At 43.1% G+C, this 15,095-nt stretch overlaps 1 protein-coding gene across 1 annotated transcript in view; it reads left to right on the forward strand.

Annotated features, from left to right (window-relative positions):
* The window catches only part of LOC131084959 (neurexin-3-like), a 124,786-nt gene that overhangs the window by 46,637 nt on the left and 63,054 nt on the right, over positions 1-15,095 (forward strand). The window contains exon 2 of the mRNA XM_058026716.1: positions 4,582-5,827. Coding sequence (XP_057882699.1) covers positions 5,119-5,827 — 709 coding nt within the window. The 5' untranslated portion in view covers positions 4,582-5,118. The remainder of the gene's footprint in view (positions 1-4,581; positions 5,828-15,095) is intronic.

The raw sequence follows: 15,095 nt of genomic DNA on the forward strand, positions 1-15,095 counted from the left end.
TCTGCATTTTTTATTGGAAGAGTTATTTTTTTTTATTTTATGCTTTGACCCTTTGTCTTTTGCCACAATTCAGCTGGGGATAGATCAGGCAGAAAGATTTCAAAGCATTAGCCAAAAGGAGCCTGTTGTTCCAAACTGGATGAGTGAATAAATACTATGAATTCCTCATTTCTCCCTGCTAGCAAGCTGGACTTTTTAATGTCAATTATTGAGGGTAAATTTTACTGTATCCTTTTGAGCAACATATGTCATAGAGCTGTAATGATTTAATTGCTGTATTTTGCACCAATTGAGGGAAGACACGTGGATGCAGAGCCAAATTAGGATCCTGCTTACTCCTTCCTAAAACTGCTGCTTCATTAGGGCTTGAGGAATAAAGAAAACAATTAGATTTTGCTTGTTTTAGAGTGAAGGAAAGGACAAAAGTGAGTTCACATGGGGTATTAAATACATGGATCTTAGGTGACCAATGTATATTTTTCCTTCTGCGCAAACTGTGGCATAGTAAATAGTTCTGGTTGTAGAAGAGGATCTAAGACTGGTGGACTGCAAACTTTTCCCAACAGTGTGTCAGTGGGATTTTGTCCAGCATCCTGAAGTGGAATAACAGGACTTACACAGGCTTGCACTGGGCTGCTGAGGCGGAGGTTTGCAAGAGAAGCCAGCCTGTCTTTCAATTAATCTAACTGTTCTTTTTTCTGCTGAAAATTACACTTTCAAATACAAGTACGTCCATCCCCAAGCAATTAGCAGCCAGAGAGGAAGGTAGTGGAGGAGGGAGGACAGGGAGTGACAAACCCATCTCCTGCAACCTTTCTGTGCAGTTGGGTAAATAAGCTGCAGAGCAACAGCTTCTCACCCCCTTTCCTAAGCAGGTGCATTTCAAGACATTTGCAAAGATATTAATCCAGCATAGAGAGTGTGCCAGTCAGTAATTATGGAAATTAGTTGGCAATTAGATAATGTCACTCACTCTCCGCATACAGCTGATAAGTGGTTGAGAGCCACTTCAAAGCAAGGGCTAGACCCCCTCCGTGGGCTGCTGAGCAGATGGCTCTGACCTGGCATTAATGGGCTGCTGTCAGGCTTGGGCAAGTGTGCAGTGGTTAGGCAGCCCTCGCCTCCAGCGCTGCCGTGGGGCTGCCTCCCTTCCCTGGCCAGGGAACTTGTGCAGCTCTGTCAGCCCTCTGAGTGGGACGTTTCAGTGGTGCCAGTGGGTGTTTCCTGCAGTGGGTTTGGCATGTGAGAGATGCTGAGCTGTCTGCTCACTGTGCAGGTTCCTCGCTGTTGCAGCTCTCAGGTGGGCCAGGGAGGCGGTACAAGCTGTTGGAAATGCAGTGGAGATAACTTGCTTGCTGCTGTCCATCATGAAGTCCCTTTTTGTGCAGGATGTGGTCATGCCGTGACAATGAGATTTCTCAGAGATAAAATATGTAAGACAATACTCTGTGATTCTGTAGCTTTTGTCCCAAACTGTAATGTATTGCTATGGTAGCAGTGTGCTGTATGAGGCTGGTAGGGTAGTATTTATACTAAAAATAAAATGGTAAGAGCAGAAAATTATTCATTCTCAGCGTGTCTTGGAGAATCACAATTGGTGTGTCAGGATTTACTCTCTCAAGGTTGGGATTGAGATCCTGCCTCCTGCTACAAAGGGTACAGGGTCTTCTGAGCTCTTCTTGAAGACCCTGCTGCTGTGGTAGGATTTGCTCTCACAGACTTAACTGTGTGAGACGTGAAGCTGGAGTAATGGGAAGCACCGTGAGTCAGGACTGACGTGCGCTGACAGAGCTCTGGGGGAGTCACAGATGGCCCTCGCCTGCTAGTGGCTGGGTGTGGGCAGCCTTCCCAAAATCTGAGCTGTAGTGTCTAAATGGCAATGAAGCACCCAGCAATGACACCTATATTTCATGGCTTTTGCATTGTCTTCCTCTTCTGAAACAGAGCTGGCACTGTCTTCTTTCAAAACAGCTAGAAGGGGATTGCCTTGGCTTCTCTCAATCAAAACAGAAAGAAGAATTGCCCTGGCTTCCCTCAGTCAAGACTGCTATTCTTGTTTAACCATTTCTGTCTGATTTCCCTTGTTGGCTATGCCTTTTGTCCTGCCCTAATGAACTTGTATCATTACAGAAATTTGCACCACAGAGGTAGCCTACTCCTATTATTGTACCTTTGAAATATCCCAAGGATTGAAGTGACCCACAGAGGCTGGGATTTGTCTCTGTAAAACAGGGTTTCAGCACCCTGGGATTGGGAGAGATCGATACAGGAATTTGAACTGTGTGTGGACTTAGGCATCTCATCTGTGGTTATCTATAGTGTTCACACCTGCTGCTGTGACTTACAGCATCTTTCACTGCTTATCGAAGTGTTGGTCTTCTAAAATGGGGGGAGAAGAGCATAAGCCTGAGGCTGCTTTTGTTGCAGATGGTGCAATCTACCCTGCCCAGGAGAATTTAAAGGTGGGGTGTGAGCCCTGCTGCACTGGGGTCTCTGTGGATGGCTGCTGCCATGCTGGGCTTGTCACCCTTCTCAGCTCAGGCTGAGCACAGAGCTGTCTGATGGAATAGTGACTTTTGCCATGGTGGTAGTAAATGGTCCAGGAAGCTGTGAGCTGCTGGAAGCACATCACTGGCTAATTTACACACATTATGATGTTCCTATTTCCATCTCATCAGCAATTCCAGGCTTGGGTCATCACTTTCTCTCTTACCTTTCTCTCACTCTATTCTTCTCCATAAATCATGGGCTATTTTAGTGGATCCACTAGGGAGCACAGAGAAGAAAGGTAAATGGACAAGAACCACATGAATTTTTTCCCAATCCATTTTTCAGGACCCCCCAGAACCCCCATGAACTTAACTTAGCCAACACCACCCCATGAACAATTACAATCCCAGTTGTGATTATTGGGAAGACAAACAAATTGAGGAATTTGATTCTGTGTTTAATTCTTTGTTCATTTTACACCTCTCCTAACACCTCCTTTTCTCACCTTCCATTTTCCTCAGCCAAGCTGTTAACAATTAAAAGGAATTATCTTCCCTCTGGTTTTGACTTGATTTTATTTGTGTTTATAGCAGTTTAGCTAACATGCAGCTGCAGGAAACAGGCCTGGTTTCCACTGAGCACTGAAAGCTCACATTTCTCTCCAACTTGCATGTTTTCTTTTAATTGATCCCTTTTGTTTTCTAAGTGACTTGTGTTTTGTGCTGGCTAAATTTGTCAGACTGACAGCTCTGGAGACTTATGGCTTCTGCAGGTCCCTGGGGCAGGTGAGCATGTGCCTGTGTAAACTCTCCCCTCTGTTTCTTAGTGATTCTCCTCCAACTCAACCTCTGTCCCTACCAAACAGAAACTTTCCAGCACTGCCCACTTGTGCAGTGCCTGTGTGCCTTCTCCTTTTCAGCAAGATGGATGATGGGGTTGCAGTGCATCTGCTGTGAGCAACTCTCATGGTCCAGAGCACAAAACACTTTTCCCAAGCAAATACTGCCCCACAATATTTGTGTTCCAGATTGTGGAAGCTGTGTTTATGCTAAGTTCTGTGAGGCTGAAGGCCTTGATTCTCATCACTTCCCTTCCTGCTTTGTATCAATGCTAATGTTAGCCATTCCCAGAGCTGTTCTTGTGTCCAACCCATCTTTGTGAACAAACACCTGTGTTAATAGAAAACTTACTTTCTTCTTGGGTAGAATTTTCAAAGAATGTGCCTTGCTTTGTACTGCCTTTACTTGTCACTTAAAACATCCTCCTACACCAGGCATACAGTCACCCACATGCAAGTATGCAGAAGTGACTTAATTCCTGGTGTTAACAGATGTAACTCATTCAAGAAGAATTGGAATTCTTTGTTCTTAATTAGGGGTGAATTTGGCCTTTTTGCCAAACCACTAGACCAGGGTAAGTGGTTGACTGCTTAGACAGTTCTTATCATCTAAGCTACAAGTTTGCTATCATCAAAGCTGCAGGTTGCCATAAATAATTTGCATAACAAATGTTTCCAGGTTGCAGAGGTCCGTGGTAGAGTCTCTGAAGTATGCAAGACATGTAAAGTAAAAGCAGCTATTGTGTGACAGGCTGACAGCAGGGTTATATTCTCTAATCCTTTCTTGGTGTGCTAGGAAGCATAATGTAAGCGATGGAACAGGAAGTTTGGTTAGTGGTGTCTCTTGCCCTTACCAGCTTTTAAACTCTAAGGAACTCTGGTCTTTGCCCTAAGCATTTTCTTGGAGAGGTAATTGTTACTGGGAAAGCTCTGCCACCATTTCCCAGTAAAGTCAATGAGATTGCATCCATCAAAGGAGTTAAATAATTTGGTGTATTTTGATATTGCTCATTGTTGTTATGTGTGCAGATGACTTGGTGAGTTCTTTATTTTGGCCTCTTAGTTTTGAGGATGTAGATGTCCTTGGCAAGGTCTTTTGAGACCTGTACAGCCAATTGCAAGCATGGAGAAGTGTCCAGAGTATCAAGAAATGTAAATAATTTATTGGACAAGATGCTAATAAACTTTATAGTAAAGATATGATGAGTAATAAGATTAACTTTTCCCTTTCTTTTTTTGTCTTGACCCCACAGGTCCTGCAAGCTCCGTGAGTGCCAAGCAGTGAATTATGGGCTGGGTATCCACCAGTGCATCATGAAGATTGACTTTATTTTTGCCCCCTTGAAGTTCACGTGCTTTATGAATTCACTCTCTCCTCTATCTCACTGCCATCTCCATCAATATTGTCACCACTTCTAGAAAACAAGAATTTGAGGCTTGGGTTTTGGCTCTCCCTTTCCTTCCTTCTGGAACACCAGTGACACCTTTGTGTTCTACCAAAAAAAGTCACTAGGTTATTTTGCCCTTCAGAGAAGTATACCATCTGGAGAAGTCGTTTCATGTACCCTGTACTTCTGAGATAGAAGCCTCTGGTTCCTAAGGATAATTGAGATCTTTCCTTGGGAGGAGACACTTGCTCTTGGTCACTTTCCACTTATTCTCCTGTTCTCTGTCACTCCCTCTGCTCTTCTTCTCTTCCTTTTGGATTTAACATTTGGTGTTGACTGCTGGGGTTCTCCCAGTAGTGTGGCTTCTGTTTTTCTCCTAGGGAAGAGCAGATTTTTGAAACAATGGGCTTCACTCTGCATTCTATCTACTTCACCTTGAAGGTGAGTTTGCTGCTGGGCTCCTTGCTGGTTCTCTGTTTGGGTCTGGAGTTCATGGGCATCCCCAACCAGTGGGCTCGCTACCTCCGCTGGGATGCCAGCACTAGGAGCGAACTCAGCTTCCAGTTCAAGACCAATGTCTCTGCTGGGCTGCTCCTCTATTTTGATGATGGTGGTGTCTGTGACTTCCTCTGCGTGTCCCTGGTTGATGGGCGCATCCAGCTGCAGTTCAGCGTGGACTGTGCGGAGACGACAGTGGTCACAGACAAGCAGGTGAACGACAGCAGCTGGCACTTCCTGATGGTCAGCCGCAACCACCTGCGGACCGTGCTGGTGCTGGACGGCGAGGCCAAGCCCGGGGAGGTGCGTCCGCAGCGCCAGCACATGAACATCGTCAGTGACCTCTTCGTTGGGGGAGTCCCACTGGACATCCGTCCTGCTGCCTTGACTCTTGATGGTGTTCTCAGTGAGCCTCCATTTCAAGGATATATCCTGGATCTTAAATATGGCAATTCTGAGCCGCAGCTCCTGGGCAGTCAAGGGGTCAGACTGGAAATGGAAGGACTTTGCTCAGAAAACCCCTGTGAAAATGGCGGCACTTGCTTCCTTCTGGATGGCGAGCCACACTGTGACTGCTCAGCCACTGGATATGCTGGCAAGCTATGTTCTGAAGGTAAGAGAATACTTCCCTGCTTCTCATTGACCTTTACACAATCCAGAGTTAATTTGTTGCTTAGCAGAGGTATGACAGAGTTTTTATTCCTGCTGATTGTTGTCAAAGGAATGCAAGTTCTACCATTCCTTTTCCAAATAGAAGTAAATGGGAGTAGATAAAGAGTATGAGCAACTGCAAGAAAGTATCTTTCTGAAAGGATGCTGCACTTGTAGTGTGGAGAGATTTTCATCAGCAACTTATTAATAAGGGTAGAGAACATAAATTGGTAAAAAAAACTAAGAAGTATCTTAGGTTGGTGTTGGTAAAATAAATGGCTGGCTTTTTTCAGTAGTCCCTGAGAACTGAGTGAAGTGTCAGCAAATAGGAGCCATATATATATATATATATATATATATATATATATATATCACTAACATAACTAATTGAAGGGACATTGTATACTTTTTTGATGTTAGCTGTTGCTAGCGTGTGGAAGCCCCATGCTTCCCTTCAATTGCTTGCACACTAATCACTGAATGGCACCTTGATTTTTTCAGCATCCTTGATTAAATTGCTTAAATTGCTTTTACAATTGATTTTAGTATTGCAAAGGGAAGAGGGATTTGAATGTTTCCTCATCGTTGGTACTCTCTTTTTGAATTTGAGTTTGAGAGTTTTAAGTCATGCCAACTACATGATGAAGTGTATTTCAGATTTTTCCTTTGGTCTTTAGCAATGTGATGGTAATTGATTTTGCATGTGCAGGAGACTTAAGTCAACTGAAAATCCCTGTGTGAATTTGAGAATCTCATCATAACATTATTTATGCCATTTGGCTTTAAACACCACCGTTTGAGCTTGAACCAAAGATGAAACCCGGACAAGAAGTGTCCAATCTCAAGGAAAAAAGCCCCAACCTGAAATTTTGTCAAAATGGAAATATTTGCAATAATATATTTTCCCGACTACTATTTGTTCACTTCTTTTGGCAATGAAACTAGATTAACCAGAGTTTAGCCTGTACAATGTGAGATGTGGTGAAAACAGTCCTTATACTGTTGCTATCTAAGTAAAAAGCCCCACAGCTTCACATTCACAGTCTGCATTTATATGGAGAAGCAAACATGTTTTTATAGTAAGGGAAGGTTTGGAAAATAAACATAGTATCCATATGTGCATTAATTTTAGAGTGATTTTAATAATAACAGAAAATTTGGCTTTATATCCAAATAATACAGTAACAGTACATTAGCCTTAGACAGGATGTGTGAGTCTGTGAAATGTTGAACCCAGAACTCTTCCTGGCTATTTGCTCTGACCTGATTAGTCCAAACCATTAATGAGCCAGAACTATTGAGCCATGAGTTACATGGGGCTGGGCAGAATTCTGTGTTCAACACTGTGCCCGGGCAGTTCAGGAGCTGGGCCACCAGCCTGATCCTCATACACTTAGGGAGCAAACACACCTCAGGTCCTAATGCTGTGGTGACAGAGGATTGCAAGAGCCACATAGGCATGAGGACCCTGAAACATAAAGATGCCAGGCTCTGTCTGCTGCTGGGCTAATGGATCCAGACTCCTTGGGGAGCTGCTCAAGACATCAACAGCGTATGGTTTTCAGTGAACCTCTTGAGGAAGTACTGTAAGTGAGCAGGAATTCCATGTACCTGTGGGGCAGTTGTAAGAACTCTAACCAGGGCTTGGGGGGTGGACTTTGTGCATTTCCTGGGTGGGTGGAACAATCTGAAATACATCTTCTAATGAATCCGGGATATTTTTGTTGTAGACACCATGGATAAAGCAATGCTATTGTTATGTTTGAAGCTGTGAGTCACCAATGGTGTTTGTTTTCTATAGTGATTCATCAGTTTCCAGCCCAACCTGCTGTTAAGGGTGAGCAAAGAAGTTTGTCACAATGAGCCTTCTTAAGCAAACACTTTTAACTCACTATTAGCTGAGGTCTTTTCACTCTCAGAGAAGATGCTGTGTGGAGAACTTTTCCAGTGGATCAAATGTAGAGATTTCCGCAGTCATTACCTTGTTTGGTTCTTCTTGTTTTCTCATGTATTACTAAATGGTGTATATTTTGTTTATGTTGGAATTTTATAATCATCCTTGTTTTCAGCTTCCTTTGTGCTGCAGCAGTGGTGATTTCTGTATGTTAAATACTGCCATTGAAAAATATGTTACAGTGTCTGTGCAGATGAGTGGGAAAACCAAAAGAAAAGGCTGTTTAGTAAGTGGAAACAAGCAGACAAAGAAAAGTGGCAAGAAAAAAAACAGGAAGCAAATTAAGTATAGCTACCTTTTTGTCTGACTTTGAAAAGCACAAGATGTTGTCTTTCAATTCTGCAAGTGTGGCAGAATCTCCACTGATAAACAGTAGGATGTGGCAGGAATGGCAGAATTGGTTACAGACTCTTCCTGCTTGCGGCTTGATTGGCCATTAAACAACTTGTATTTTCTTTGTTTGCTTTTTTTCCCCAAGAGACTGAAATGTTTATTGTCAGAACTGTTCCCTTTTGTTTTTGTACATTTATCATGCCTCTGGATATATGTAGAAGTAACATGGTTGTTTTATTCCCAGTCTCACTTTTGAAAAAGATTGGTCTCTCAACTGGATACAACAACTCCCTTTTTGGGGAGGGAGCCTTCACTCCATTACAGTATTTACTAATCTGTAGTCTATGTGCATATTTTCATTTCATCATCAGAGTTGGCTCTTTTACTGGGAACTGATGGATCCGATCAATAACGAGTTCTGTTTGAACAGCTAAATGTAATGTGTACCTTTTTAATAATGAGTTCTCTTGACAGTGTCCAGGCCATTACTTGGCTATTGACTGATTCCTATGTCTGCAGATGGTAAAACCATAGCAAACTCATTTATTTTGTGGCCAGAGATAGAAGAAGTAAACCGAGAGTGGAAGCTGCTGTTCTGTACTATGATGGAATGAAGCTCCATTTACAGTATTATAGGCTATTGTAACTCCAAGTGCAGTTCCAGTTATGATGGATGTCAACAGAGAACAACCATTCCATACTGAGATGAAACTGTGAATCCTGTCCAGAATGTGTCCCCAGTGTGCAAAACAAATGTAGGCACTTCATGTGCACCCAGAGTTGGTAGGATTGTGTACATCAAGGCAGTCACATGCCCAGATGGTAGCTGAGCAGGTACAGTTTCTGTGTCTGAGTTTAGACAGTGGAAGTGGAAATATGTGCACTTTGGGAAGTTTGACTGATTTGAATAAAATGTGAGACAATTTTAATTGCAGTTGGAGTAAACTGGTTCACTGAATCTGTCAGCTCTGTAGGGTACAAAGGATGGCTGATTTGAGTAGCTATTAGTTTGTATGTTTCTGGGCAATGGTGGCATTAGACATGAAAGCTGAACTCAGAGACATCTTCGCCTCTTATAAACCTCATCAGTCTCTGTGGAATCAGGATGCTGCCAAGAGAATGAGGTTCCTGTAGAATTTGATAATCACAGATACATTCAAATTTCTGGAGAAAAAACCCAAGAAAACCCTTACCCATGCAGATTTTGCAAGCTGAGGTGCTGTAGAAGCCAGATGGGGTTATTCATATCTGCTCATTCAGGACCACGCTGTCAGTTTGCAAGGAATTTTTCTCTGACACTGCTGTGTAGAGAGTGAGCTCACAAATGTGGACAGTGTGAAGGCAACACTGTTTGTACAAGTGTATTTTGGCCTAAACCCTCACCCTTCTTCCAAGACTCTTTCTGGACTTTCTGAGGAAAGGTGAACAGAAGATGTGCTTAGAAATGCATTAACTCTGCTTGTAGTTGCAGAAACCAAGACGTTGATCACCAACTTCACAAAGCACCATGCTGAAGCCTTTGTGTTGCCTGCAGGGGCTGTTTCTAAACGAAGGCTGAATACGGGCTTGATTGCAGCTCTTCCCTTGATTACAGAGCAAGATTTCCTGGGGATGCTGCCTGCTGAATGACAGAGGAGCCCATTGCTCTGTAATTATCACACTTCTAACTGCATTGGGAACAGATTTTTCTATAGCCCCTCAGATTCGTTTAAAGTGACAAGTTACTGCAGGATTTATCCTCCTCCTGCCCCTTCAGAGCAGCCCAGCCTTGGCTATATCTGAAGGCACTGCCCAGCCTCACTTGCAGTCCCTGTATCTCCCAATCTTCGTAACACTAAAGAATAGTTTGGCACTTTGCCACGAGCCTGATGCTTGCACTTAATTTGCATATACATTTACATACATCTTGTAATCAGAAACAAATGAACATGACCATAATATTTGCTTCTACTTGCATGTTCCTTGATAGATGAATATAAATTGGTTGTTGAATTCACCACCAATAAACAGTTGCAGGCCCTCCATTTGGTCTTTTGCTCTGCTGTTCTAGAGGACAGCAGGCAGTTCTGGCACATGCTTTGGATGGGCCCAGATTTTCACTCACCAGTGCAAAACTCTAGAATGATCATCTCCAAGGTTTGTGGAGTAAATATTGCAAGGGGAAAATCTGCTGGTTTATGTCACAGCGCTTGTCACTGGGCAGAAAGCTGGTAAGAACTTTGCCCATACTTCATTTTGCAGCACTTCTGTTTTCCCCATCTCTTTTGCTTGCTCATTCTTCCTGGTTTAAGTTCGTTTTGTTGTATTTAAAATCATAATATTTTTTCCAGTCTGGTTGCAATTTTTTTTATGCAATGCCAGATGAGCACCAGAGAAAGATGATGTGTTCAGGTATTAATGTTTATAAAGCATTTTGAAACTTCAAGGTGGAGTTTAGGCACCATTTGTTATTCTTAATGATAAATATTAAAACTGAGCAGGAGCCACAGGATTTGAATTTAGATCCTACATACACTTTCACAGAAGATGCCAAGGACCCCTCTCACTAAGTGTGGACTAAGCAAACCCTTCCCAGAGCTAGCTGGATTTGTTTTGTAGCCTCCTCTGCTTTAAAAGCAGGGGAGCTGCAGGACGATTGTGGGACCCTGTATATGGTGAGTGCCACTGATTCAAATAGTCTGGCTGCAGAATATGCTGACAGCTATGTTCTTGTAGTTTCCCTCTCTTGTATTATAGATCACTATGGGGCTACAGCCTTTTCTGCTGGATTGCAGGTCAGCTGCAGACCTTGGGTAAAAGACATGTTAAACCCCTCAGTTAGGCCAAGCTTGGACATTTCCTCTGATGAAGTGAAGCAGGTGGTGGTTGGGTACAAAGGAGATTGCTGCTTGGTGTAAGGTGGAACTGGTGAAGAGTGACAATAATTTGTGGGCACGGAGAAGAGTGAACTCAGGGGGAAAAAAGCCTCAGGATGAAAATGTTATTTTATAAAATGTTATAGAAGTTTAAACCATGGCTCATATACACTGTTTATAGTAGCTGCTCCATATTGGTTTTACCTGCCTGATAGAACAAAAGAAGAGTTCTTAGCTCGTGCCAAGACAATGTGAAGACCAAGCTTCTAGAGGACTAAATCTAGGTGGAATTTGGATACCAGCATTCTCTGTGAACCCACAGACCAACCTTCTGGCTCCTGCTCTGTCCCAAAGTGTGCTCAGCCTGGATCTAAACTGGAATTTTTGGGCATCACTAAATAAACATTGAAATTAAAGTAACTGGTAATAATTATGTGAAGGTGAGGGAAGTCAGAGATTTCTCTTTCTAATGTAGGGGTTTCCAACTTGATTTCTGAAGAAGGTTTATTTTCCTTTGGTTTTGCCATAAAAAAATAAAAGTGGGGGGAAGAATTGATTTATTATTACTGTGCAGGCTTCTGCTGAGCTAGGCAGCTTGTCATGGAGGTCAATCAGCAGTAAATACAGCCCCAAGCAAGACAACACATGTTGTAGCTTTTGCTTTCATCCTTATTCTGGTACGAAGGTGTGCAGGGCATTTGCCACAAGGTAATTTTTGTTATGTTTTGGTGAAAAATGGAGGGCAATAATCCTCCCAGATACCTTGAGGATGCTGGAAATGGTGCCACAAAGCTCCAGGGAGAGGATCGGAGGAGGAGCCCATCTGTCCAGTGAACTCTGTCACTACTCAAAGAAGATGAGCCTCTGCACATCAGCATCAGCACTGAGTGCTCCCTGGTGCAGGAGAAGGTGGTAATCCCTGTGATGAAATGGTAGAATGCCCACCTGTCCTTGGCTACCTTCTAATTTCACTTCTGATTTTAATTGTTTCTTTGCTGACCAACTTTGAACTTGATGGACAGAAAAGCTTTTTTCTCTCCCTATGGAAAGCAAGGCAGCTGCCATGTTATTGCTGTCCAGAAACAGCAGTGTGACTTCTGGTGTATGTGTGTGTCTCTTGCTCAATCCTTCATTGCAGACAGGTTCACTGCCGTTGTAAACCCACCCTGCAGAGCAAAGCAGTTGCCCTTTCTCCATCTGTAAACAGGTCCAGGAGCTGACAACTGGATGCAAAACAGCCGGAGGGCTGAGAGAAGTAGATGTGGGGGGGTAGGAAGGACTCTGGATGTCAGAATCTACTTGAAGCAGAACTCATTTGTATTTGAATGTGTTTGCTGTGAAATGGGGCTGAGACCTGAGTACGCTGGATTCACATTCTGTGCTACTGACACCTTTGCCAGTTATGCTGTGTCAGCTCTCCAGGCCCTGCCTGCACGTGCACTTGTTCACCTCATTATTCTGAAAAGAGACCAAGGTATAACGCATAAAGGAAGTGGAGCAGGGCAGCAGAACTTGAATGGTCTGGTCATAAGAGTGTTGGCACCTAAGAGGCTGATTTCCATTTCTGCTACAGTCTTTCTGCGTCCCTGGAGTGATTTGCTGGCAGACTGAAGGATTCAAGACTGAATCAATTGACCTTTCTTTGCAGAGGATATGTACCTGGTTACCCCCTGTGTCTCAGTTTCTGTATCTGAAATATGTAGCCAGTGGGGCTTCCTATACTCCAGGTGTTAAGAATCCCATATGCTTCTGTATGACAGTGATAGAGACATATAAATATCTTAGCATGACAAGTGATGATAATGCATGAACACCCAGTAGAATGACCTGGTATGATAGTCAGTTTTTTAGCTAGGACCTGCAGTTAGAAATTAAGGTGGGTTTTTTTGTTAAGTGGCCATCTTTGAGGAGTGCTCCTCATCTTTCTTTTCAACAGAAATCTCCCAGTTTCCTGCTGCTCTGTGCAGTGTCACACTGTGAGTAGGCAGACCTTTCCCAGGCCAGGCTGCAGTTGTGCTGGTAAAGACAGAGCCTGAGCAGCAGTGCAGCCTCTTCCCTGTTGGTGACATGGAGCAGATGCTGCACTGCAGGGTGCTGATACAAGCAATATGAGAAAGAGAGGTGTTTTTTTTTTTTTTGGTGTATCTGACCCATGTGCTCCACTGACCTCCCCCAAATGTCCTCTGCTGTGAACCTCAGATGCTGATCAGATGCTTTTCCTTGTACTGTGGCCCACCTCTGCCTACCTGTCTGCATTGGCTCTCTCCCTGCTGGTTTCAACCTGCCCCTTTCACCCTCCATGCTCAGGACTTGCCTCCACCTTGTGCTGTCAGGGGAAGCAAGGAGAGCACAAAAGGCCACCCAAGCAGAATGGCATTGCTTGCCCTTCCTCTGTTCCTCTATGCATAAAAAGCAGGATAGCAAAGAAAGCCCACTGGATGTTTCTGAGTGTTTAATTAGCACAAAACTGGCCAGTGTTTTGTGGTTCTAAGGCACTGAAAGGGTGTGTAAAAACCTTGCTTTTCCTGTTAGCTCTCATCAAAGCTCTGACTGCTTATTAGATAAAGCAGGTATATTTGTCTGCAGTTTGCAATGTAGGGCAAGGAGGAAAGGTATACTTGACTCTGAGGATTTTGTTCTGAGGTGTGATCTTCCTCCTCTTACTCATGGAATTTGACCAGTTAAGTAACCTGATTGAATATAATGGATTGAATTTGGCTCTGAGTATTTGGCAAGAGATCTTTATCACAAAAGGAAGAAGCAGTTCCTTGGTAGATATAGGAATTTGAGCTGTAGGTTAAAACCAGGCTTCAATCTCTAATAGTGCTGGCAGGCTCCATAGTTTGCTTGGCTGCTGTATTTATTCAGAAGCCTTTCTTGGGCTCTGTAGTCTCTTGGGTGGATTTTCATTTCTTTGCAGTTTGTTTCCTTAGTACTTGAGAAAAATGACACTGCCTGAGATTTCCGAACCTCTTGTGTGTCTTCACAGGCTTGTGTTTGATTTTCTGGTTATTCCTGCTGCATCCATCTTGCAAGTCTGGCTTTCAGGGTTGGAGAGCCTATCAGTACCTTTCTCCTCAAGGTAATGCAGGAGAAATCCTTGGAACTAAAGGCACATTTCTCCAGTGAGGCTGGTCAGGAACAAGAGTTGAGGAATGGCTAGCTATGAAGAGAGTGGCTAGTGTTGTGATCTGCAAATTTCATAGTTCAGTTGTGTTTGCAGCTGAACTCCTTAAGAGTCTTTCTGTGTATGGTTAAAATTTCTTATACTTCTCAAAGACTTTTTTTAAATGGGGAAGAAGTGTGTGGAGTCATTCCTTAATAAATTGCTGATTAAAAAAATAAAAGTAAAAAGAAAAAGGTGAAGTTTGTGAAGAGGAAAGGTGACTAAATTTCTTGTCTAGGACTACCTAAAAGAAAAAGCTGGTAAAGTAACCAGAATTTCTGTATTTTCACTTCTGTCTTTGCCTTTTGCTCTGTGTCTTCTCTGAGACCTGCTCTCTAACTTGGTGTGGTAGGAGGCAGGGGGCTGTGCAAAAGCAACTGCCCTGCATGATGCCGACCAGACCTCTGGTGTAATGGGAGCTCTGTGTAGGTCCTTGTAATTCACATAGATTTGACTTCAAGGAAGAGAACAGGAGATCAGTGAACCTGAAAGATTATGGATGGATATTATTGCCATTGTGAAGCAGTAGCATTGCTATATCCCTCAGCATAACCAGAGCTAGAGGTAGGTTTATATTAGTGTCAAAGGTGGGGCAAAACTCATATAGGCATATCTAGCTGAAAATTTGGCAGATTAGGTACTGGTAGCTGTGTGATCCCAGAGCTTGAAATATGATGATATTGTTATAAGTTTATTGTGTAGAAGACCTTTTGAGTAAATATTGGATGCTGCAGAAAATAGCAAAATCCTCTTTCTTCAGAGTTCCTCTAGTGGGCACTGTATTGTTGGAGATCTGACTTCTTTTCTTCACTGAAAAAAAAGTAGGGCTGGAGTGATCAATTTGTAATTTCGTTTGCTGGCTGCCTCCTCCTAAATTTTCTTTCCCTTCATTACTTAAGCTGAAATGCTCAATTGTGTCTCA

This window comes from Melospiza georgiana, chromosome 6 (genome assembly GCF_028018845.1).
Source record: "Melospiza georgiana isolate bMelGeo1 chromosome 6, bMelGeo1.pri, whole genome shotgun sequence".
NCBI classification, from domain to species: Eukaryota; Metazoa; Chordata; class Aves; order Passeriformes; family Passerellidae; genus Melospiza; species Melospiza georgiana.